At 42.1% G+C, this 24,384-nt stretch overlaps 1 protein-coding gene across 4 annotated transcripts in view; it reads right to left on the minus strand.

The window, feature by feature from the left end:
- The window catches only part of TBC1D23 (TBC1 domain family member 23), a 33,945-nt gene extending 14,395 nt beyond the window's left edge, over nt 1-19,550 (minus strand). For 3 of the 4 annotated variants that reach the window (XM_075197008.1, XM_075197007.1, XM_075197006.1), the window contains exons 1-5: nt 19,347-19,550; nt 5,110-5,221; nt 4,358-4,463; nt 2,709-2,913; nt 1,337-1,460 (exon numbers count right to left, since the gene is read on the minus strand). In XM_075197008.1, coding sequence (XP_075053109.1) covers nt 1,337-1,460; nt 2,709-2,913; nt 4,358-4,463; nt 5,110-5,221; nt 19,347-19,438 — 639 coding nt within the window. In that variant the 5' untranslated portion in view covers nt 19,439-19,550. The remainder of the gene's footprint in view (nt 1-1,336; nt 1,461-2,708; nt 2,914-4,357; nt 4,464-5,109; nt 5,222-19,346) is intronic. The other variant, XM_075197009.1, reaches the window with a different exon arrangement.
- Nucleotides 19,551-24,384: the final 4,834 nt, after the last annotated feature.

A 24,384-nucleotide genomic window follows, 5' to 3' on the forward strand; every position in this document is an offset into this window, starting at 1 on the left:
AGGTCAATAGGAGACGGTCTACAAAGGAAACAAACCCCACCAAAAAACATACACGTTACACAAGTCAGAACAGGTAAAGCCCCCCAATGTCCGACACACTCCTTGCTCTTATTGGGTGGTCTTTCTTTCAAGCAGTGTGTCTTTGAGTGCTGCCAGAGGGAGATCCCAGAAGCGAGCAGAGCAAGGACGGGTGCAGTCAAGAAGTCGGGGGACCCACTAGACAGCGTAAATGGCAGACCACTGATAAATAACCTGCAAGGACTAAGTTTTACTTAACATACTTCAACCCCAAACTGAATTTTCCATTTTTGGTGGAATCTTTGAAATCCATCCATACATTTGGTTTAAAATCCAGTAAATAAAGATTATCGAACATCCTCCAATCCCCAAGATCTGATCCATGTAACATACACAGAGATTCTAGAATGATGCAACAAGTGGGCAGGACCACCAAAGCATGTAACGCCCTCTGCCCACACTGCCTCCAGCACTGACTGAGGCTTTAGGACAAATATGATGACGTCGCTCTGGGACCAACTTGAGTAGATCTTGTATAAATTTTCTAGAACCACCACATGGAGCATATTCTATTCTAGAGTGGATTCCGTCCCATGTATTCTCCTCAGTGGGAGAACCAATGTCCGCCTCCCAAGTGTCTAGTGTTTCCAGGGCCAAAATTAGGTGTCATAAGAGGGAGATTTTATAGTTTAATATTAGGACTTGTAAAGCAAGTACTGGTAAACCTTTGTCTTAGGAAGACATTTTTTCTTGATTTCTGTAAATGAGGTTGTGGTGGAAACGTATTATGCCAACTGCTTTCCAATCAGCTGCCATGTTGTGAGTCTGTCCTGGTGGTATATTTACTAAACTGCAGGTCTGAAAAAAATGGAGATGTTGCCTCTAGCAACCAATCACATTCTAGTTATTTATTTAGTACATTCTACAACATGACAGCTAGAACCTGATTGGTTGCTAGAGGCAACATCTCCACTTTTTCAAACCCGCAGTTCACTAAATATACCCCCTGGAGTGAAAAGGGGTTGATCCCAAATAGAGTTTAATGGGGAAGGGCGAGTCGACAGACAGATTTCAGTTGACACTGTCCCAAATATTTAGTGTTCGTTCTATTGTGGGAATGGAGAGAACAGATTTTGGTCTAAACTGTGCTTTGTGCCTGGGTATAAACACTAGAATTTTCACCTACTAAATTATTTTCTGTATCTACCCACCCTTTATTATATTGTGGCGTGTGCCATGCCTAGAGCTGGCTTAGACAGGTGATGTAATATCTTTGGAAAAAAACACTCTTTTAGAGTTTAGAAAACACAATAGTTACCCAATTAAGTGCATAAAGGTCTGGAGTGATCTTCTTAGTGTCTAGGAAAGAACACAGCTCTGGTTCATGGTACTGGATGAGCAGCCGAAATAAATGAAATGGTTTTCCTTTCTTGTAACAATCCCTAAAGTAAGAAATGTGTTTCAATGTATTAACACAGTGCAGTAACTTTATGTACTTTCAGTCACGTAGACATTCACAATGCAAACACTAGGGGGTAACATGGTTCAAAAAGAACAATGTGTTCTAAAGAAGAGCGGCCAAACAGCTTTTACACTAAACTAACCAAAGGAAGATGTCTTATTAGTTGATATGAGTTGCTGTACATTATGCTACTTGCACCATGTTATGTACTGCATGTTAAACAAAAGAAACAGAATATCTTAGAAGAATATTATACACTAATCCAATTGTTTTCAAAGCCAAAAATACATTTGTTTCTGCCGACCTGTGAAACATGCTCTGTCTAATCTATGAAACTGATTAACTGACTTACTAAAGCTGGGTACACACTACAGAATTTTTCACCAACTATTTATGCCGATCGATTTTACATTCGATCGATGTTCCGATCGCTCGGCCCATGGACTGCATACACACTAGCCTTGTTTTAGACGATAAAGGGAATAGCGGAATGTTCTGTTAGGGACTTTTTACAGCTATGTTGTCGTGAGCAATATTTGTACTTTCGTACTCACTGTTGTGGATCGGTCGGAAACGTATACACACTACACAATGGAAATGAGATTGGAACGAAAATATTGAACGGTACGACCAACCAAATGAGGCGACAATCGTCCATTTGGGCAGACTTTCGACCATAGTGTCACTGCACACACTGACCCGACTTTCGAACGAGCGGTCGTATGTCGGCTTGTTGAGCCGATTATTGGACAAAAACCGTGTAGTGTGTACCCAGCTTAAGGCTCTCTTAGATCTATATCTGCTGAAAGAGGTGTTGGTTTGTCAAAACTTACGCTCAGTGCAGCATTATATGAAGAAATCAAACAATTAAAGTAATAATGGCACAATGTGACCACATAACCCAATGTTTGGCAATCATTAATAACTACATTTTTTATTACTGTTTGGTTTTGTTTGTTTTTTTAAATACAACAAATAAAAAAATATACATTTATACCTGCAGAGTCAGATCCACTTATTTGATCATACAGGTCAATGACCATATATTACAGCAGTGACATCAGGTAAAGGAATAACAGCAGCTGTCTAATCATTAGTTAAGTACAGGACCCAGTGTACTACTTATAGCTTAACAGTGGAAAGTAAAAGACAACAAAGAAACAAACGCACACAGCAGGTGTCAGAACACACTTATAAATACATAAAGAATTAATAATTATTCCAGTACCTGGGGATGTACTTGTTCATGATTGCATAGAAGCAATTATATAAGTCGCTGCGAGGCAGGTTCAGGGCCACCAGTGGTTTTAGGAGATATATCCAGCTGACATTTTCAAAATACTTGACATTACGGGATTTACAGTAAAAAGTAACAACAGATTCAATGTCCTGAAGAAGCGCCGTCTTTCTCTCTTCAGGCACTACAAGTTGGTCTGGGTAAAAAAATATAAGACAACAGTTACTACAGTCCATATAACATCCATGCTGGTGTAATAGAGAACCAGGGCATTGATAAAGACACAGGGCTGCTGATGCTGAAGGTGTCTCACTAGCAGTGGTCCTAGGCTTGTGCGGTATTCCATTCCTAATAGGGGTTCTTCTCATTAAAATGTAACTCCTACGGTCTCACACCCTTTAGAATGTATCTTATGTTAATAAAAGTGACCAGTCACACTTGCCCAGTAACAGAGATTTGGTACTGGCCACTGACCGCTGGAGCCCAGTGGTCGGATCACGTCTAGCATCACTGGGGTCTGGGACTGCGGTTGGACAGTCACTGTGTACAAAGGATGACAACGGCAGCATTTCACAAAGTTCCATATTCTGGCTCCCCTGACACTGGACAATTATATAACATACCACACTATATTATAGTGTCTCATTCTAGTGTGCTGTATCACATTGTAACATGCTATAGGTTTCAGCAGAGTCACAATCTGTAGACTTTGACATACAGTAAGAATATACAGCTAGGACCTAGTATTTATATAGCCTGCTGAAGTATTATTATTATTTAAAAAAAAAAGGTATGTCTGGTCACCAACATTCAAATTAGGCAGTCTATAAAGAGGGTGGGTACCCGTTAAAAGGTGAATGAGCAGGATTTTGAACAAATGCAGCCAAACAAATTTTTTTGTTTTTTAAAACATAGAAAAGCGAAGGGATTTCAGCTGTCCAGAAACCCCTTCTGAACCTTTATTTACTGATGAAAATAGAGAAACTCTTGCAGCGATTTTTTGGCTTTACAAGGGCATGTGCTATATGTAGTATTTTCAGAGCAAGTATAAAGATAAAAATACTATATGAATATTTTAGTGAAAGAAAATGTTGTAATCCCATACTGGCAAAATCTGTGAGTGATCCTAAAAAAGACTTATTATTAGGAAAATGATACATTTAACATACCCTTGATATATTTAGTTAATGATTATTGATCGCTCATTCAATAATTGTAACCAAAAATATTGCTTCTGCAAATAATGATCCGAACACAACACTAAATAAAAAAAATCACCATCTGTAATGTGATTGCTGCACTCAGGCACTATGCTGACAGGAGTCACTTGGTCTAGAAGGGCACCCTCACACAACTGTCTGTACCAATCAAGGATATAAGCCAGATGGCGTTTTCTGGGCAATGACCATGGTATCGCAGGATCCTTTAGATGCAGTTCTGCAACACTACAGTAACAGCCACATATTATTTTTGGTGACAAGCAATAAAGATTTGTGCTTGGTGCCCCCTTAATCACACTGCATTGTTACAGGCACAACAAAAACATACTAGTTTGAGTCTGGAGATCAATTAGATAAATATTTGTATCTGAATTCAACTGGTAAAAGCAGTAGGTTGTCAATCATTTCTTATGCTCTTACCTATAAGGTTTTGGCAATCCCTGTGAATCACCGGCTGCTCTGGAAGATCTAGTAATCCATCCCATGATGCTAAACCGTCTCCTTTGCCAGACACGTTCAGTGCAATCTAAGAGGATATAAATATTGTTATAAGGGGATCACAAGTCAGCTGCTTATATACTAAACACTGGTTAATATGTAATACATCCTCAATACATATAGAACAGTGACCTAAAGTCAGGGCCGGATTAAGGGAATGGAGGCCCCTGGGCTAAGGGCGCTTCCAGTCCCCCGTGAGGCCCCCAATGTGAGCCCCCCCCCCAAGCGCTTACCTGTCACTACTGTAGTCCTCCGTCCCCGGTGCGCTGTAAGCTCCTTACTGAGGAGATCTCGCGAGAGTTCACTCGCGAGATCTCCTCAGTAAGCAGATTACTGAGCGCCGGGGACGGAGGACTACAGTGACAGTGCTCAGCAACATTGATCGGGCTGGGGGTGCCCCCGCCCTCGGACCGATCAATAATGCTGCTGAGGACTTTGAAGGGCCCCCTGGATGCCCGAGGCCCCTGGGCTATAGCCCAGTTAGACTTCGGGTTAATCCGGCACTGCCTAAAGTCAGTATGTTTGAAATCCATTTAAAAAACAAAACAAAATAATATGTTTTGATGTCTTAAGAAGTTTTAAAAAAAGAAACGAAAAAGAATAAGAATAAGAGGTACTTGTATTAGTGTATATTTTCACTGAACGTTTGCTATTACAGTATATAATATGCTTACCTTCCATACTTTTGCCCTGAGACCTGAAGGGACAGGTCGTCCTTGAATAATATTTCTTACGGTCTCCAGGTCACAGCCCCCGGCCTCCAGAGCCTCAGCCAGATCCGCTTCCCTGTTAATTTATTAACATTGAATGCATCTCAGGATTGATACAAATAAAATACATTTAAGCAACTGGAATTAATATTACACAGAGTAATAAACATGTATCCCACTGGTGTTGCCCTCTTGGGCTTCAGTTGTTTACCTATCTAATGTGTGACAAAATATACAAATAAACAATTTAAAAAAACAAAACCAAAACATGTATCCCACAATCATTAAACAAGAAATCTAATATCTATTTATGGATCATCAAACGCGTTCTAGCGTTTGATGATCCATAAATAGATATTATATTTCTCTTACTGCGCTCACCTACCTGCCCGTGTGTACTCAAGAAGTAGTTATACTTTTTCATAAAAGAATCACTAATAAATTAGAGCCAATTCAATTTACATCCATAAGTCTCACTGACTACATACAAAGACAAGATGGAAGTATTCACATAAAGGTGTGGTCAATGCCACATTTTTTTTTTTTTTTAACAGTTTCATAGCAGCCTTACATAATTACTTTGCACTGCTGATGAACCATGATGCTTCTACTAACTCTCAGGGAAATTCAATCAGACACAAGGTTCCATAGTAGCCATGTGCATTATGTCTGTGCAAAATTACAGTAATTATAAAATTGCTCATTATTGCTCGCACTCCTATGTGGTGAGCCAAAGTGGAACCTCATGGCTAATTCAATCGCCTCTTCCGTCTGAGATTTCCTGCTGCTTCTGTTCCTCTCCTAACCTTAGTACACTGCCCCTGCCACAAGCAGCCCAGTCCTCAGTAACAAACACAGGAGTGGACAGGTCACTGCCTACCACAGGATCAGCAGTAGTGTCATCGCTGATGATCTGATTGGCTATAAGCTGCTCCCTTCAAAATTTAGGACATACAATAAGGTCACTGGTCAAACACATATTTTCCTTTTAAAAAGTAGTAACCTAAAGTTCTGTTGATTTAATAAATAACAAATCCTTATCATAAAGAGATATATTATCTTAAATGTATTCTATAAGCTATAAAAGAACTCATTCAGATATTTCAGTGTACATTTTTAATATCCCGTATAATGCTGAGAGTAAAGACAACAATGAGATGAAAATAGAAATGGAGATCTGTAGGGACACTGTAGACAGTACAAAATATAGATTATATTTTGCCTGCAGTGTCTGGCCCTAAAAAAGGGACTGGATATACACAAGGCATGCACAAAAAAAAAAAAAAAAAGAGGATTTTTGTACTTCTGGGGGACACTGCTACAATGGGGTTGTAGTTGGAGAGTGTGGAGTTGGCACTGCACTAATTAATTTTTGTGGTTGCTGACAGACTCCTCCCTCCTGCAGTCCCCTGTAGCTAGTCAGTGTAATTCTACAACCCTCAAGGAAAGGGAGTCGAACAACAAAGAAGCAAACAGCAGAAGAGCAGAAGGGAGGGAACGCAGTGTCCCCCAGACGGCATCAGAGAAAGGGATTTATTGTAAGTATAAAAATCCTCTTTTCTCCTTCATCCTATTTGGAGGACACTGCTACCACAGGGACATACCCTTAAGGGAGGGACCGTCCTGGAAGCCCGGCTCAAACCGTGCTACGGCCGAAGCTAGCATCTGAGGACGCAAACTCATTGAACTGATAAATTCTGGTGAATGTGTGGACCGAGGACCACATCATCAGCTATGCGCTCAGCATAGCTGATCAGCTGAGGCCCAATTGCACGCAGCCCAGGAAGCCCCCAGAGACCTGGTGGAGTGTCTTAATGTGGGTAGGGACAGTCCGGTTAGCCTAAAGATATGACTGTTTTATTGTAAAGGTAAGCCATCTAGCAATGGTTTGCTTGGAAGCTGGCCAGCCCCTTCTTTGGAAATCAATCAATCAGGACAAAAAGAGAATCTGTATGTCGGATACCTGAAGTTCTTTGGACATAAATACGTAATGCCCTGACCACATCCAAGTATTCTAAGGAGCCTGCAGAAGCATCCTGGAACCACTATTTCCTGATTAATGTGAAATCCAGAGACTACTTTCGGTTGGAAGGGACAGTCCGAAGCACCGCCCTGTCATCATGGAAGACCAGGAAAGGCTCCCTGCAAGAAAGAGCCCCAAGTCCTGACACTCGTCTAGCCGACGCTATGGCCAGCTGAAACACCACCTTCTATGTCAGGAAGGTAAGGTCCTGCTGACCCTAAGGCCTCAAAGGGAGGTTCCTGTAGCATAGATAGTACCAAATTCAGATCCCAGGGTGCCGTAGGAGGAACAAAGGGAGAATGAATGTGCAGATAAAGTATAGACTTCCGGAAGGTCTGCTTCTGGAAGAAGGTGGAAAGGGTCGAGATCTGGACCTTTAAGGATCCTAGGCAGAGCTCTATGTCAAGACCATTTTGAAGAAAATCTAACAGCCAGGGCAAATTAAATTTACTCTTATGGTGTGCCCGGTCTTCACACCATTTAATATAGATTCTATTGTAAATGCAAACTGTTTTTCTAGCCCGTAACAAGGTATTCACCACACTGGAGAAAAAAACCTTTTGACCGTCAAAGGCCTGTTTCAACAGCCATGCCATCAAAGTCAGCCGAGGCCGGTCTTGGTGTTGAAATAGGCCCTGCAGAAGGAGGTCACAGTGAAGAGGCAGACAGAGTCCTTGTCCTAATGCCATGAAAAGGATGTCTGCATACAATACCCTGTGGGGCCAATCGGGAGCTACCAGTATAACTGGGAGTTCCTCCCTGCTTGACCCGCGGGAAGACTCGGGGAAGCATTGGAATGGGAGGAAAAAGATACCCCAGCCGAAAATCCCAGTGTATTGTCATTATGTCCACTGCCATCGACATCCAATCCCTTGCTCTGGAACAGAGCCTGGGGACCTGCAGATTGTGTCTGGATGCCATAAGATCCAGATCCGGAAAGCCAGACTTCCGGACCAGCATCTGAAATACCTCTGGATGGAGTGACCATTCCCCTGATAATATTGTGTGATAACTTAGGAACTCTGCTTCCCAAGTTAGAATGTCTGGAATGAACATGGCTGACAGAGATGGGGCGAACTGTTCTGCCCAAGCAAATATTTGGGCTGATGCCCACTGCCCTTGGACTCCTTGTCTCCCCCGTTTGTTGACATATGCCACTGCCGTGGCATTGTCCAACTGTAGACGTACCAGGAATCGCTGAATTAGGGATCGAGTCCCTTTGAGAGCCATTAACATGGCCTTCAACTCTAGGATATTTATTAGAAGGGAACTTTCCTGTGCCGACCAAAGACCCTGAAGGTGCAAATGTAGCGCAACTGCACCCCAGCCCTTTAGACTGGCATCCATTATTAAGATGATCCAGGAGCATGGGGCAAAGGATCTGCCCATGCTTAGGTGTTCTTGACTCTTCCACCACCTGAGAGATAGACAAGCCTCTGGAGACAACAGTATCCTCTGGTGCTCCAAGTGGAGAATTGAACCTGACCACTTCTTTATGAGATCCCCCTGAAAGCATCTCAAGTAAAACCTTCCATAGGGGATTGTCTCGAAAGTCGAGACCATCTTGCCCAGTAACCTCATGCACAGGAGCTTGGAAGGCCTATGACTGTCTAGGACCTTGGTCACTAAGTCTTGTACCGAGCGAACCTTGTCCCGTGGAAGGAAAATTTTCTGCCTTCTGGTGTCCATTATGAGACCTAAGAAAATCTTTCTTTGGACTGGTATTAACGGAGATTTCTGGACATTTATCATCCAACCGTCAAGCTGCAGGGCCTCTATAGTGAGGTGTAAATGCTGACGCAGAAGCTGATCTGAGGGGGCTTTGATCAGCAAGTCGTCGAAATAAGGAACTACGCCCACCCCCATAGAACGGAGATGGGCAGCCATTACTGCCATGATTTTTTTAAATACTCTTGGTGCTGTGTCAAGGCCAAAAGGAAGCGCCCTGAATTGGTAATGGGCCGTTCCTACCGTGAAGTGGAGCAATGGTTGATGCCCCTCCCAGATAGGTACATGAAGATATGCATCCCGAATATCTATGGACGTTAGGAATTCTCCCCCTTCCAATCGAAGAGACTCCATTTGAAACCGGTCTATTCTTAGGTGTAGTTTTAGAGACTTTAAGTTCAAAATGGGATGAAGGAACCATCCGGCTTGTAGACCAGAAAAAGATTTGAATAAAATCCCTGGCGTCTCCGATTTTCTGGGACCGGGCAGATTACTCCCCCCTAAAAGAAGAGAATCAACACAATGTAGCATCGCTTGTCTTCTCTTCTGGCCGAGAGGCAAGGAAGTTGCAAAAAATAGATGAGGGGCCTGACTTAAAAGATCTATGATATATCCTCTTGCCATGATTTCTTGAATCCAGAAATCTGGAGATTTTATCCACTGTTCTGTGAACAGTCGCAGACACCCCCCCACTCCCGCAGCCATGAGGAGAGGAGGGTGTAAGTCAGACTGCCGGTTTTCCCGGGAATCTGGCATGGCGCCTGCTGCCAGATGAGGACCTTCCTCATTGGGATAGACCTCTGAATCCAGAAGACCTATCTCTGTTTGTCTGACCTCTAAAGGCTGGGCCTCCCCAAAAGGGCTGGCGAAAGGAGCTAAACCTCGGGGTATGAGGCTTTAACACATTAACGGGAAGGAAAGAACTCTTCCCCCTTTTCGCCTGCCAGATAATGTTATCTAAGGCAGTCGCCTCACCCGTCACCTCTCTGACTATTCCCTCCTTGACCCCCTTCAATCTGGTTTCCGCCCCCTCCACTCTACGGAAACCGCCCTGACCACTGTAACTAATGATCTCCTCTCTGCTAAATCCAAGGGTCACTTCTCCCTGCTCATCCTCCTAGACCTATCTGCAGCCTTTGGCACTGTAGACCACCCCCTCCTCTTGCAGACCCTTCACTCTCTCTGCCTCTCTGGTTCTGTCCTTACATGGTTCACCTCATACCTCGCCAACAGTTCTTTTTCAGTATCCATTTCCGGCTCATCCTCCCCCTCCCCCCCCCCCCCTCTGCCCTCCCAATTGGAGTCTCTCAGGGCTCTGTTCTTGGCCCTCTACTCTTCTCACTTTACACTTCCTCACTCGGTGCTCTCATCAACTCATTCGGCTTTCAGTATCACCTATATGCCGATGATATTCAACTTTACATCTCCCCCCCCCCCCCCCTCCTCTCTCGTGTATCTGACTGCCTCTCTGCCATCTCTTCTTGGATGTCCTCACGTTTTCTTAAAATTAACATAGCTAAAACCGAACTCATTGTTTTCCCTCCATCTAAATCCTCATCCCATCTGGATCTCTCCATAACTGTTAATAACTCCACCATCTCCTCTGTTCCCCAACTCCGCTGCCTGGGCATCACCCTCGACTCCTCCCTCTTTTTTGCCCCTGACATTCAATCCCTTGCCCAATCCTGTCGCTTCCAACTTCTCAATATCGCCCGCATCCGGCCCTTCCTTTCTCATGAAGCAACCAAAACCATTATCCATGCGCTTATCATCTCCAGGCTGGACTACTGCAACCTTCTCCTCCCCCGCTCTCGCCTCGCCCCCCTCCGCTCTATACTCAATGCAGCTGCGAGGCTCATCTTCCTTTCTCGCCGCTCCTCTTCTGCCTCACCTCTCTGCCTTGCCCTTCACTGGCTCCCCTTCCCCTACCATATCCTTTTCAAACTTCTTACCCTCACCTACAAGGCCCTCTCCCACTCTACTGCCCCCTATATCTCTAATCTCCTCTCCATCCACACTCCCGCCCGGTCCCTGCGTTCGGCCAATGACCGTCGCCTCTCGTCCACTCTGATCACCTCATCCCACTCTAGAATTCAAGACTTCTCCCGAGCTGCCCCCCTCCACTGGAATGACCTCCCACGCTCCATCCGTTTGTCCCCTAATTTGTGCTCCTTCAAACGGGCACTCAAAACCCATCTCTTCCTTAAAGCCTACCAGCCTTCCACCTAACCCTCTCTCCATGCTCGCTCCCATCCCAGCTCAACTTTAAAATGCAGTGTAAAAAAAAAGCTGCCCGGAATTCGTGTGCTACATGCAAAAACAAGCATTATTTACCCCGCATGCCAAGTTAAAAAAATTGCATTTACTCCCCTTGCATCACAACATGGTTTGTTCGGGTGCAAATGTGCACCCTTTAGCTTTATATGTTCTTAACTCTAAATTCTTTATGTGGAACACCACTGAGATTGTGATGTCATCTGCTAATGTGAGTGAAAGTTCACTGCCAGCAGAGTTGCAGCGACAGCTACAAATAATTATTTACAGCTCACAGGAAGTGAGAAAGGAAGAGGATTATGTTTGGCATAATCACAGCTCACCAAACTAGAGATATACAGCCTAGAAAGTCAGAAAACACTGAGGGCTAGATTTACTAAGCTGCGGGTTTGAAAAAGTGGGGATGTTGCCTATAGCAACCAATCAGATTCTAGCTGTCATTTTGTAGAAGGTACCAAGTAAATGAAAGCCATATTCTGATTGGTTGCTATAGGCAACATCCCCACTTTTTCAAACCCGCAGCTTAGTAAATCTAGCCCTAAGAGGCAGATTCAATTCTTGGGAGATGTCCGGCCGCGCACACTTCTGGGTATTAAGGTACCTGGAACATCACCGATTTTCCTGTGCACCTCTATAGGGCGCAAGGAAATATTGCTGCAGACACAGTCAACGAATGCCTCCATGACCATTCTGGAGGCACCAAGCGTCACGCTGCCGAAAATTAAATCGCCCCTATATAGCTGCCACTCAATAACTTATGTGTGATATAAATAGATTGCCTCTAAAATAAAAAAGATCACTTATAAGCAGGTACCTTCTACCTATATATCTCAGTAATTATTTTGTATGGCCACAGACTGCACATATACTAATACTAACTAGGCATTCAGCCATCATATCGCCATGCACATACATAATATATGGCAGCAAAGACAATTACAGAAAGAAAGCAGATGCTTAGCAAAGGATTTCTGAAAAAAAATTACATAAAACAACATTTGAAGTAAATATATAATGAACTGACCTGCACAGTCCTCTAGTCAAATAATACATTTAAAAAGCAAGGAAACCAATTATTTTACAATAAATTCCACTATATGATATACAGCTGTGTTTATGCTGCACATGATCTGTCCATCCCTTTGCTACAGGCTGACATCTAGCATCTTTGTAGGAAAGGAGCTTTGTTTAATTGTATAAACCTGGGCCCTGCCGACAGATTCTGAAAAACAATCTGCCAGTCTCCTAGGTAACAAATGCTTAGTGGATCGGTGGATTTACTTGGAGGGGTGAGGACAGTAATGTCACAGCAAGTATAAATGACAAGCTATGATTTGTAATTTCAGTTGTCTGTACTAGATCAGCACACTTTTACTCACTGTGTCTGTAACTGAAAAGGGAGTGGGGGAGGGAATCCTCCACGTGTATAAATTGAGTATTTTGGGGTTTACTGACCACAAAATCTCTACTTGAGGTTTGAGATACAGTTTTATGTGAGGATGACAAGTCAACTATAATGCGATCATTACAACATATAAAGTGAGAGATTAACCTTTGTCACCAGGACACTAAACTGGATCCTCTGGGGAATTCAATTCTACAATCATATGAGGGGGTGAAATAGAGGGCGCAAGATGCTAATGGGTGACCTTAACACAAGGAGCACGACCAGGAATAACGCCACCCGCACAGCACAAACTTTTACTTTTATAAAAGCATAGACATACTATTGATTCCGCTCACTATCTGTTAAAGCGCACTGTTTACAGAAGACTATATAATAAACAATATGTAAAAGTCTCCACTGTTAAACATAATATAAATATGTTAGACAGGACAGAAGTCCTTGTTTACAATGTAACTGTACGTCAAAACTGAATCCTATTACCACTTTTGCAGTCCTATAATAATGTTGCCAATATATAAATGAAATATAATATTTACAAACTGCACATGCTGTGTGTCACACTATTTATCTCTGCTGCTTTTATCCTGAGATTGCCCTACTGCTGTCACTAGTTTCTTGAAATCGATAGGCTATATGTGAATATTGCTTCAGCACACTTCACGTTGGTGCATAGTTGGCACTTTTCATATCCAACAATCCCCGTTTGCTGCTAAGTGCTCTATATATGTTTACTGCTGAATTCCCGTTTGTTTTGTCTGTCATGAGAATCCAGACAGTTCTAAAGTGCATGCAGGAAGTACACTGTAATACAATTCTCTTCAACATATTAACAGGACATGTTTGTGCACTAAAGATAACCCCAATTTTCAGCCAATTAAATGTTGGGTTCATTTAGTGCATTATTTTTTTTTATCACAGTGCACTATATAGGATAAAGATAATCAAAAAAAGGAGGTGAAAAAAATAAATAAGTCGCTTTTTATATTCTGCCAAATGTTACACAAACCCATTGCTTTACATCATAGTTTAATGACTTACTTATTCCAAATGCAGAAGCAACTTATGTTATGGTTACATCACATGCAGCTCTAATAGATTCAGTGTAACCTGGATGTAACAGATAGATAGTGCCAGCTGCTACTATATCTAGTTTATACTGGTCTAGTAGGGTTGCCTGTCAATGGAGACTTGATTAAGGTCTCCCATGCCAGGCTACACTAAGGGCTATCCATGCATGGTTAACCGTTTACCCCAAACACTCCTGGAGAACAATTGTTTTTTTGGGGGTTGTATATGTGCTTCCCAATACACCCCCAAATAATTAGGAGTTAGATTTTGTTCAGTAAAACACGGATGTACGTTACTGGAATGCAAACCTTATTTTTCTGTAAATTTGCAGTATAAGTGGGTAATTCCATATTGGCAGCTCAAAGAAGGAGGGCAGAACGATGGTTTACATAATACCACACAGTAATGTTTAAATAAAACACTGCTCCACTATGGAAGAGTCATTACATTAATCAGCATAAAGAGCCATAATAAATATCCATTAAATAAAAGAGTTATTAAAGATAATAAAAATAAAAATCTCCCATTTAAGGCATGTGTTTGTGGAAAGCGTGTCAATTTTATGGAAGTCTCACTACACCTGATGAATAGAACATACATGGTATACATTGTGACAATGGCAAAGCGTATAACTAATACTAATATTCTAATTGTCATTATCAACATATAATCACAAATTATAATAAAGTGTGCTTACAATTAAAAACAAAACAAAAATGATGATTAATTTGCAGCATTCAGACTCAATTCTGCGATTCTGGTCCACGTCACATCTACGTCGAGACCTTATATCACCTTACTCACAGTACTACAGTGATTCCCTAAATCTCTGATACCACCACTTCCTCAAGGGTTAAGATGGACAGGTGAAATATTGGCAGCCCGCACTTTGGGCACAAAGGTTGTAGTGCAAGGTAGATTAATAAAAGCAGTTGCCTGATTGGCTGTCACAAGCTACTGCATTGTGCATCCATGTTAATAAGGAACTTGCACAGTTTACATTTTGGACTTCAAAACCTTATTTCTGAATAACCATTATTAAGTATTTCCTACAATCCTTTACATGCGCACTAAGACAGGTTTTACTTTATACCTCCACATCCCCACAACAGCAGGGTCAAAGGATGTGAAGGACAAAAATATGACTAAAATCTTTCCTTATGTGGCTTACAATAGCTTCCTTCTATGGAAACAAAAATCCCATGACGTCTCAATGTCATTTCCGTAATAGAAAGCATCTCAAATTTCTTTTGTTTAATGGATGAACAAGACAGACAAAAAAAAACATAATACACAAAAACATAGCTCCGGGAGCTGTATGATACACTAGTTAATAGACATGTACACACCTGTTGGCTGGCTTATTGCTAGGACTGACTGTGGCCCAGATTCATTAATCAAAGAGGCTACTGCACCTCAAGGTATCAGTCCATACCTCCTAATGACATATGTGATCATTTGATAACCTGGAGGACAAGCAGTACGGACTATATTAAATCCGGTCATTTGCTATTTAGTCACTTATAATGGACCTTTGATCCGTAGTTATGTGAAATCATTACCCCCACACCTTCATCGCCTTTCTGGTAATCTGTTAACACCCACAGCATCTAACCACATTGGATTCAAGTCAACTACTCCCAGAAATGCTGACTATACAGTAATCTACACTTGGCCTAAGTGCTGTGTTTAATGTGTTCAGCCAATAAATGTTACAGTACGAAGTGAGATTTTAGGGAACTTTGCTGCTGCCAAATAAAAGATGTTTTTCATCTTTGTGAATAGAAGCCAGGGAGTATAATAGTACAGTGCAAACGCAATATACACCTAATATATGGATTAAAAAAGGAAATTGTAAACATATGGACATAAACAAGTTGCTTCCATGTGTAGCATTCTTTAGATGTCTAGGTGCCAACACTTAAAACATATCTTGTCATATCACAAATTCATGTTACATTATCAATATTCATATTCCTTGGTGACAAGATATTAACCTACTCACTACTAACAATACCTTACTATTCTAAAATTATGTTCATAAAGTAGATAAAATAGCAATGCACTTATTTAAAGGGGAAAACAAAAAAAGTGCAAAAAAATAAATAAAAAAATATATATATATAAAAGTATGCAAATATATATATTAAAAGTATGCAAAAGCTAAACCAATACTGGATCATTACATACATTCATACCCATTTGTTTTCAGTTTACAAGAAAAAAAAATGCACAACGGTATAAAGCATTTTTTTACACCATGATAACTGCACATCATTTAAGGGTTATTACTTACTCAAAATGCATGTGATCCTTACAGTCAACTATCTACAACTGTAGGTGCACAACCAATGAGTGGCAAGCCACGGCAAAGTCACAATGATTAATATGCCTGGTTCTGCCCCTATTAGTCTTGCTGGCATGTACAAGTTAAATGGCACCATCCCATGCCAGGTAGCATTAAAACTGAATTTTCCTGTCAAGCTACAACGTGGTCGGTTATTACAGGGTTACAGTTCGCGAGTACAAATCTCAGAGTGGAGTAGATCAATATTCCTGTGCGGAGGGAGACATGATAACTAACCTGAAGATACTCTAAGGGGCCAATTCAATTCGGCCACGTTTGTGTAGGAATAACGTGGAACAAAAATTTGGGTTAAAATTACAGTATTAAAGGAAATAATATTAGCACCGCATTATTCCTCCACTGACGTGCTCAAATTGAATTGGCCCCTAAACGTCCAAGCCTGGAAACAGGCAGACATGCTGCAGATATAATCAGAAGTTACCAATCCTAGTAATGTATAAAGCAATCTATTTAGTGAAATGCAGGAGGAAGAAGGAAATACGTTAAGGGGCATATTCAATTGTCCGCGGGATTGCCGAAAATCGGTAACGGTAATCATGCGCGGAAAAAAACGTTAATACGTTAATTTAATCGCTGGATTTCAGCTCGCAGCTCAGGGAGCTGCGAGCTGAAATCCATTGAGAGATTACCGTATTAACTGTAATAGTTTTGCCGCGCTCGAACCCTCGGACAATTGAATACCCCCTAAGAGTCATTTAAAGGTGGATGACTCATTTGCTAAAAACAAATTTCATAATATCTATTCCCCAAATTTTCTCTCCTACAGTAAAGTTTTTGTAGACCCCTCTGTCTTGTCTCTTGTTGGCTCACAAATGGTAACAGAAAAGAAATACAGAGATTGCAAAACAGGTATGTACATACATAATTATTTACCCCACTGCCCTAAAAGAATTCCAGAGAACAAGCTGACATTGACTAACCAGAAACTCTGCTACACAGCAAGAAGTAAATCAACAAAATGCAAAGTAATAAAAGAAATTTGCTACACAGAACCTTACACTGACAAATTGCTACATAACTATTGTTTTTATTATTCCATGATAGTTATACAGCTTTGTAGAGAGAAATACAGGCCCTAAAAAAAACCAAAATCTATTATAACAAAAAAGGTAAAAATTACATTGCTGCAGGAACATACTGGTCAAAGAAGGGATTGAAAAAAAGGGGTTTGTTTTAAAAACATAAAAAAAAAACAGCTACATAAATGTGTCATATAAACGCAATACTCTCATACTATATAGTTGTATACTGGATGTATACCTTATGTTTTATCTCTATCATAATCATTTATTTATATAGCACCACTAATTCCGCAGCGATTCCACAGAGAACTCACTATATCAGTCCCTGCCCCATTGCAGTTTACAGTCTAAATTTACGGACTAGGATCAATTTTGATAGCAGCCAATTAACCGTCTGTAGGTGTGCGCTAGAAATACAATACCCTAATGCTGTATAACTGTGTACTGTAAATGCAATGCCCTCATGTTATCTAGGGGTGTAATGGATATATAAGACCCTTGTGTGATATAGCTATGCACTATACAATATAGGTACAATATATGGTCTCCCTTGCCAAGCGTCTTAATTAATGTGTAATGTGGTATCGCGGCTGCTAACCCTCACTCTGGCCCTTCCTCACCCCCCCACAATAGGGTCACCTTATCTCACCCCCCTTATGCATCATGGTCACATGACAATACAGACCATTTGTCTCTTTCAAGGAATTAGCTGTATTGATCTGATGGGCTTTCCCTGCGATTGGGTACATTGTCCAGCTGCTCAGTTATCTGTTACCTATTACTTGTTAATTGTATTATGTTACTCTATTGTCACATATTACCATCATAACATTATACCAATCCAACAAATATTTCAAACTGTTTATACTGAACATATGTATGTCACATAACTATGTCTAACATATTCCATGGATGGTTCTACATAATCGTAATAAAATCGATAAAATCGTATCCAATTCTGAAAATTCAAATAAAATGGATATTAAAAAAACCAAGAAAAAAAACCCCAAGAAAAACAAACACAGGATTTACTTAACTAAGTCCCTAGTTTACTCTAGAATATCATAAAAAAAAAAATAAAAAAAAAAATTATTTTCTCACACCACTATCTTTTATCATCATCCAACAATCCTCATACTGTACTAATATCACTTTCCATAACAATATCACTTTTCTTAATAACCTTGCCTTTGCCCCGATACCTCCCCGTCCCTTGGGCCCACACCGGCGCCTCCCCCGTCCCGTGGCCCCGCACCTTTTCCTGCCCCGTGGCCTCACGCAGGCGCCTCTCCCCCCCCCCGTCCCGTGGCCCCGCGCAGGCGCCTTCTCCCCCCCCGTCCCGTGGCCCCGCGCAGGCCCCTTCTCCCCCCGTCCCGTGGCCCCGCGCAGGCGCCTTCTCCCCCCGTCCCGTGGCCCCGCGCAGGCGCCTTCTCCCCCCGCCCCGTGGCCTCGCGCAGGCGCCTTCTCCCCCCGTCCCGTGGCCTCGCGCAGGCGCCTCTCCCCCCCCCCCGTCCCGTGGCCTCGCGCAGGCGTCTTCTTCTCCTCCCCCCCCCCCCCCCGTGGCCCCGCGCAGGCGCCTTCTCCCCCGTCCCGTGGCCCCGCGCAGGCGCCTTCTCCCCCCCGTCCCGTGGCCTCGCGCAGGCGCCTTCTCCCCGTCCCGTGGCCCCGCGCAGGCGCCTTCTCCCCGTCCCGTGGCCCCGCGCAGGCGCCTTCTCCCCGTCCCGTGGCCCGGCGCCTTCTCCCCGTCCCGTGGCCCCGCGCAGGCGCCTTCTTCCCATCCCGTGGCCCCGCGCAGGCGCCTTCTCCCCGTCCCGTGGCCCCGCGCAGGCGCCTTCTCCCCGTCCCGTGGCCCCGCGCAGGCGCCTTCTCCCCATCCCATGGCCCTGCTCTCACTGCCCCATAGCTAAACGGACACACACACACACATATATATATATATATATATATATATATATATACACACATACATACACAATATATATATATATATATATATATATATATATATACACACACACACATATACACATACACATACACACATACTGAAATCACAGTGTTGCAATCTCTATTCCCTCTCCGCCATATTCTCCCTCTGTCCCAGCACATTTATTTTACTTTAATGAACTGAGATCTCCCATCATGTTTTCCGCTCTGACCTCCCACAGTGATTGCCCAGCACCTACACCTTACCCACATCCCATCATCTGATCAGTGCTCAGCAGCCCCGATCCCCTCCCTGTGATGTAGCGACGTATCCCGGAACCAGCCCCGCACGGAGTATTACGAGCCCTTCCCCAGTGGTCTCACCAGGTGTCCGTCTCCTCCTCGTCTCCAGGTCCCGGGGAGGAAGGCGGTGGGGAGGGAGAGGACAAGGGAGACGGTTCTTCGGGCTCAGCCATGTCTCAGTGTTGACGTTCCACGTCACTCAGCCGTAAAGCAGCGAAACGACCTGTGCTCCGACCATAGTGTAGTAAAGTGAGCCGGTACTACATGATATACGGTAAGCCGGCTGGAGAGTTGGCATGTGTGCTCGTGAACGCGCGCTCGTGCTCAGTACTAGTACGGGTCCTCAGAGGGCTCATATGGGAGGGTCATTTTAATAAGGATTTACACCAGGGACAATTGGTTTTACCACCCTTTGTACTGGTGAAAGCCACACGCAATAATCCCAAATAAATTTACTCACTGATTTAAGATCAGATAATTGATTATATTAAGATGACTCCACTTGGATAAATAAATCTCCACCCATACCTCAAAGTTTTGGAGCTCCTTGAATGGGGATAGGCCTGGGGGTACACCTAATGCTTTTGAAGCACTCTACTGCATGCTCACCAACACCCATTCATTCCCTGGCACTGCTCCTCCCAAAAACTCATTCTCCACTGTGTACCCCACAATTGGGGAATCGGAAAAATGTGCGCGTACCGCTGCTCATGTACGCACAAGGGGTCTGATTCATTAAAGAAAGTAAACATAAAAAATGAGTAACTTTTCACCTTGGCAAAACCATGTTGCATTTGAGGGGAGGTAAATTTAAAATGGCGAGACAGATTTATAGTTGGATAGGGCAGTCCTAGATGAACTGTGAATTTCAGTGTACAAATAAAGCTAGCAAGTATTTGTGCGCTACATGAAAAAACAGCCAGTATTTAACTTATGTGCAAAATAATAAGCTAATTTGCACCCCTTGCATTGTTGTAAGATGACTTTGTCCAGGAGAAAACTTTTTTTTGCATTACTTTCTTTAATGAATCAGGCCCAAGATGTTCACTACTGCTCTGTGTACTGTAAAATCCTTAACTCTCTACCTCAACATGACATACTTAAGTTGCATCACTGTTAGTTTGCACATTTTTATTAACTGAGACTTTCTCTTTAAAGACTATCCACTTACTAGTACAAAATCCCCATATCCCTTTACAGATACTGCTGGAAACACAGAATGTATTATGCAATAATATGTAAAGAAGTGTTATTGCCATTCAAATGTTATAAACAGATGTAAATGAATTCCATTCATTTGATGTGCTCTGATGTGTCACCAATCACTTGCATTCAAACTTACATATGCAGGGTCCTTTTTTTGTGTTCACCCACCAAATTCAGGCAGGCAGAGAGTCTGAGCTAGCTCAGGGTACACCAAGGAGGAAGATAGTGTACCCATGCAGATTGGCACTGGCATGGGGCATGAGACTAGACAACCCACAATGCCAATCTATATACTCACACCACTACACTATTTATATAGTGCAAACATATGCAGCAGCGGTGTACAATCAAAAGACCTAATTTACAATGCACACTGGAAGAGCACCACAAATCACTTTTGGTCTAGCACTAGTGCACACGTCAAGGTGCCCACCTAGTCTCTGCTCTTTATAGACACTTCTGCAAACCTACTGTGCCATGGTGTGCGGGTCGCTTGCACCAACATACAAATCCACCAAAATATGTGCAGATCTGCACTAGCTGTGCATACTAGTCACACTCAAATCAGCCTTATTGATCATTACCAGCACTTCTACTGTTTATTCTTGCCTAGAAATTTTCCACACTTTAAGTGCACACCTGGACAGACACATGTTTAAAAGTTATAATTTTTTTTAATGGAGCCTTGAATGTATAATTTATATGTAGAATGTCATTTTACTACACAAGTGTAAATGTTGAAACAGACAAAAATATATGTTTTTTTACTTTTGTCAGAATTCACAACTTCAACATTACAGAAGCAAATACCTTACTCTAAGACAATCCTCAAACTACATTTTAACAAAGTTCCTTTACAAAGAATAAACACATGCTACGATAATTATGTAATCTTACTGACAAACTGATGCATTAACAATAACCAAGAGCACACAAATGTATTGCAAATATTTGCATTTGAACATAACTTTTTAATATAATTATATATTATTTCCAAATCAACTGTGAATTTGTAATATGAGCCTGTTGCAACTAAATACATTTTGGGGTAAATCTATCAAGCTGCGGGTTTGAAAAGTGGAGATGTTGCCTATAACAACCAATCAGATTCCAGCTGTCATTTAGTAGAATGTACTAAATAAATGATAACTAGAAACTGATTGGTTGCTATAGGCAACATCTCTACATTTTCAAGCCCACAGCTTGATAGATTTACCCCTTTGAATCTTTTCTACACCATAAATGATACACTCAGTATACCCGCATGTGTATTGTCCACTCTAAATAACTTCTTTAGTGGAATTGTTAGTTTGTATTCCTGGTGTTTGACTTTATTTACATGTTTGGTAAGCCAATTTTTCATTCTTTTGTTTTCTAGTGTTTATCTGTGCACAAATTGTTTCATAATCTTATTTTATTCAACTCTCACCTCCTGCTCGTCTGTTATGTACTTGGTTTATTTGCCAATGGCAATATAATGAGCAGCCTCAGTATATGACTATGCAGATCTTGTGTCCTGCAGTCTTAATTCCTGAAATCTAGTGAGAACATTGTTTCATGTGACATGGACAGTGATTTGTGTTGCACAATAGTGTAAGTCACAGTGCACAAACAGTTTGAGAGCAGATGCACACCAGAAAATAATTATGGCTCATGACGTGAAGAGTAGCACATATGGTAAATTGTATTTTTGTATGTTATTTAAAAAATAATGTAATTCATATGAATAACGTTCTTATTTATTCTTAGAGCATTTATAATAAAGTGCACCCTGGATACTTTGTACAATTCCTAAAAACCCTTTTACTATAACTCAGATTTATTCTTACAGATAGAAGTTTTCAGGATGAAACGGTTTCCTCACGTCCTGGATCCTGCATGGACAGAGCAGCAGCGCGGGCGGATGGATCTTGTCATGTGTCGCCTGGCCTATCCTGGAGCTGTGCCACCACTGCCAGTTTGTATACAATCAAAGTTCCTGCCAAGATGGTGCCAACATACAATAAAAGCATTAGTGCCAAGGTTTCTACTAGAAGCAAGATTCGATCCATACTAACTTCATAAAATGTATCGAATTGACATGCCACCAGGACCGCCACCAGGGGGGTACACCCTGTACAGCTGAGCAGGTAATGTGAAGGGGAGGGGGGAGGGGAGCATGTACTGTGATGAGGGGGGAGCAGCAGAGCATGTACTGTCATGAGGGTGCGCGGGGGAGCAGAGCATGTACTGTAATGAGAGTGGGGGTGGCGGAGCATGTACTGTGAGGGGGGGAGTAGCAGAGCATGTACTGTGATGAGGGTGGGCGGGAGAGCAGAGCATGTACTGTAATGAGAGTGGGGGTGGCGGAGCATGTACTGTGATGAGGGAGGGGGGAGCGGAACATGTACTGTAATGAGGGGGGGGAGCAGATCATGTACTGTGATGAGAGTGGGGGTGGCAGAGCATATACTATGATGAGGGAGGGGGGAGCAGAACATGTACTGTGATGAGGGTGGGTGGGAGAGCAGAACATGTACTGTGATGAGGGTGGGTGGGAGAGCAGAGCATGTACTGTGATGAGGGTGGGCGAGAACATGCCCCAAGAACAAGCAGGAACTGAAGACATTTGCAGTAGAGGCCTGGCAGAGCATCAACCAGGGATGAAACCCAGCGTCTGGTGATGTCTATGCGTTCCAGACTTCAGGCTGTAATTGACTGCAAAGGATTTGCAACAAAATATTAAAAAGTGAAAGTTTGATGTAGGATTGTTTAGTTTGTCCCATTACTTTTGGTCCCTTAAAAAGTGTGAGGCACATATAGAAACCGTTGTAATTCCTACACTGTTCACCTGATTTGGATGTAAATACCCTCAAATTAAAGCTGAAAGTCTGCAGTTAAAGCACATCTTATTAGTTTCATTTCAAATCCATTGTGGTGGTGTATAGAGCCCCAAATATGAGAATTGTCGCTGTCCCAATATTTATGGACTTGACTATATATATATATATATATAATTCAAATATTGTCACCCGTTAAGAATATAATCAGAAAGAAAAAGTCATTTATCGTGATGTTCTTAATGCATACTGTATATAGAATGACTTTTTACAGTTGCTTCTAATTGCATACACATGTTGTGGCATACATACATGTCCATATTGTCCTTTTTTGGGCATCCGCAGTGCAATTTTCCACAAAATACGTCATGTATCGGCATTTACGTTCCTTAAAAATTCAGGCCCTATGTGTTTGGACCGTGGGAGTAAACCGGAGCATCAGTAGTAAACAATGTATACATGTAGAGCAGACAAATTCCATATATAACGCAATATTACACAGGTAGTTAGACATTCTCATTATCTCACTATCATGCAATATCAATATAATAAAAGTTCAAGTTACATCACAGTAAGTTATTTTCATTTTCTCCTTGAAGATCCACGTACTAGTACAAAAAAAACCCCGAAAAACCGTATTTGGTTTGCAATAATATGTAAACAAGTCTTAGGGCTATATTTACTAAGCTGGGGGTTTGAAAAAGTGGAGATGTTGCCTATAGCAACCAATCAGATTCTAGCTGTCATTTTGTAGAAGGTAGTAAATAAATGAAAGCTAGAATCTGATTGGTTGCTATAGGCAACATCCCCACTTTTTCAAACCCGCGGCTTAGTAAATCTAGCCCTGAGTGCCTTTCACGTGTTATAAACAGATGTATATTAATTCCTGTCAGTTAGAAATGCAGGCAGGTTGAGATTTAACGGCTTTAAATTAAGGGTGTGCACCGGGCACTTTTAGTGTTTTGGGTTTTGGGTTCTGATTAGCTTGAGGTTTTGGGTTCTGATTTGTTTTGCCAAAACACCTGACGACAGGTTTTGGTTCTGATTTCGGGTTTTGGGTTCTGATTTATATTTAAAAAAGCATAAAAAGCACT

This window comes from Mixophyes fleayi, chromosome 2 (assembly GCF_038048845.1).
Source record: "Mixophyes fleayi isolate aMixFle1 chromosome 2, aMixFle1.hap1, whole genome shotgun sequence".
Lineage (NCBI taxonomy): Eukaryota > Metazoa > Chordata > Amphibia > Anura > Limnodynastidae > Mixophyes > Mixophyes fleayi.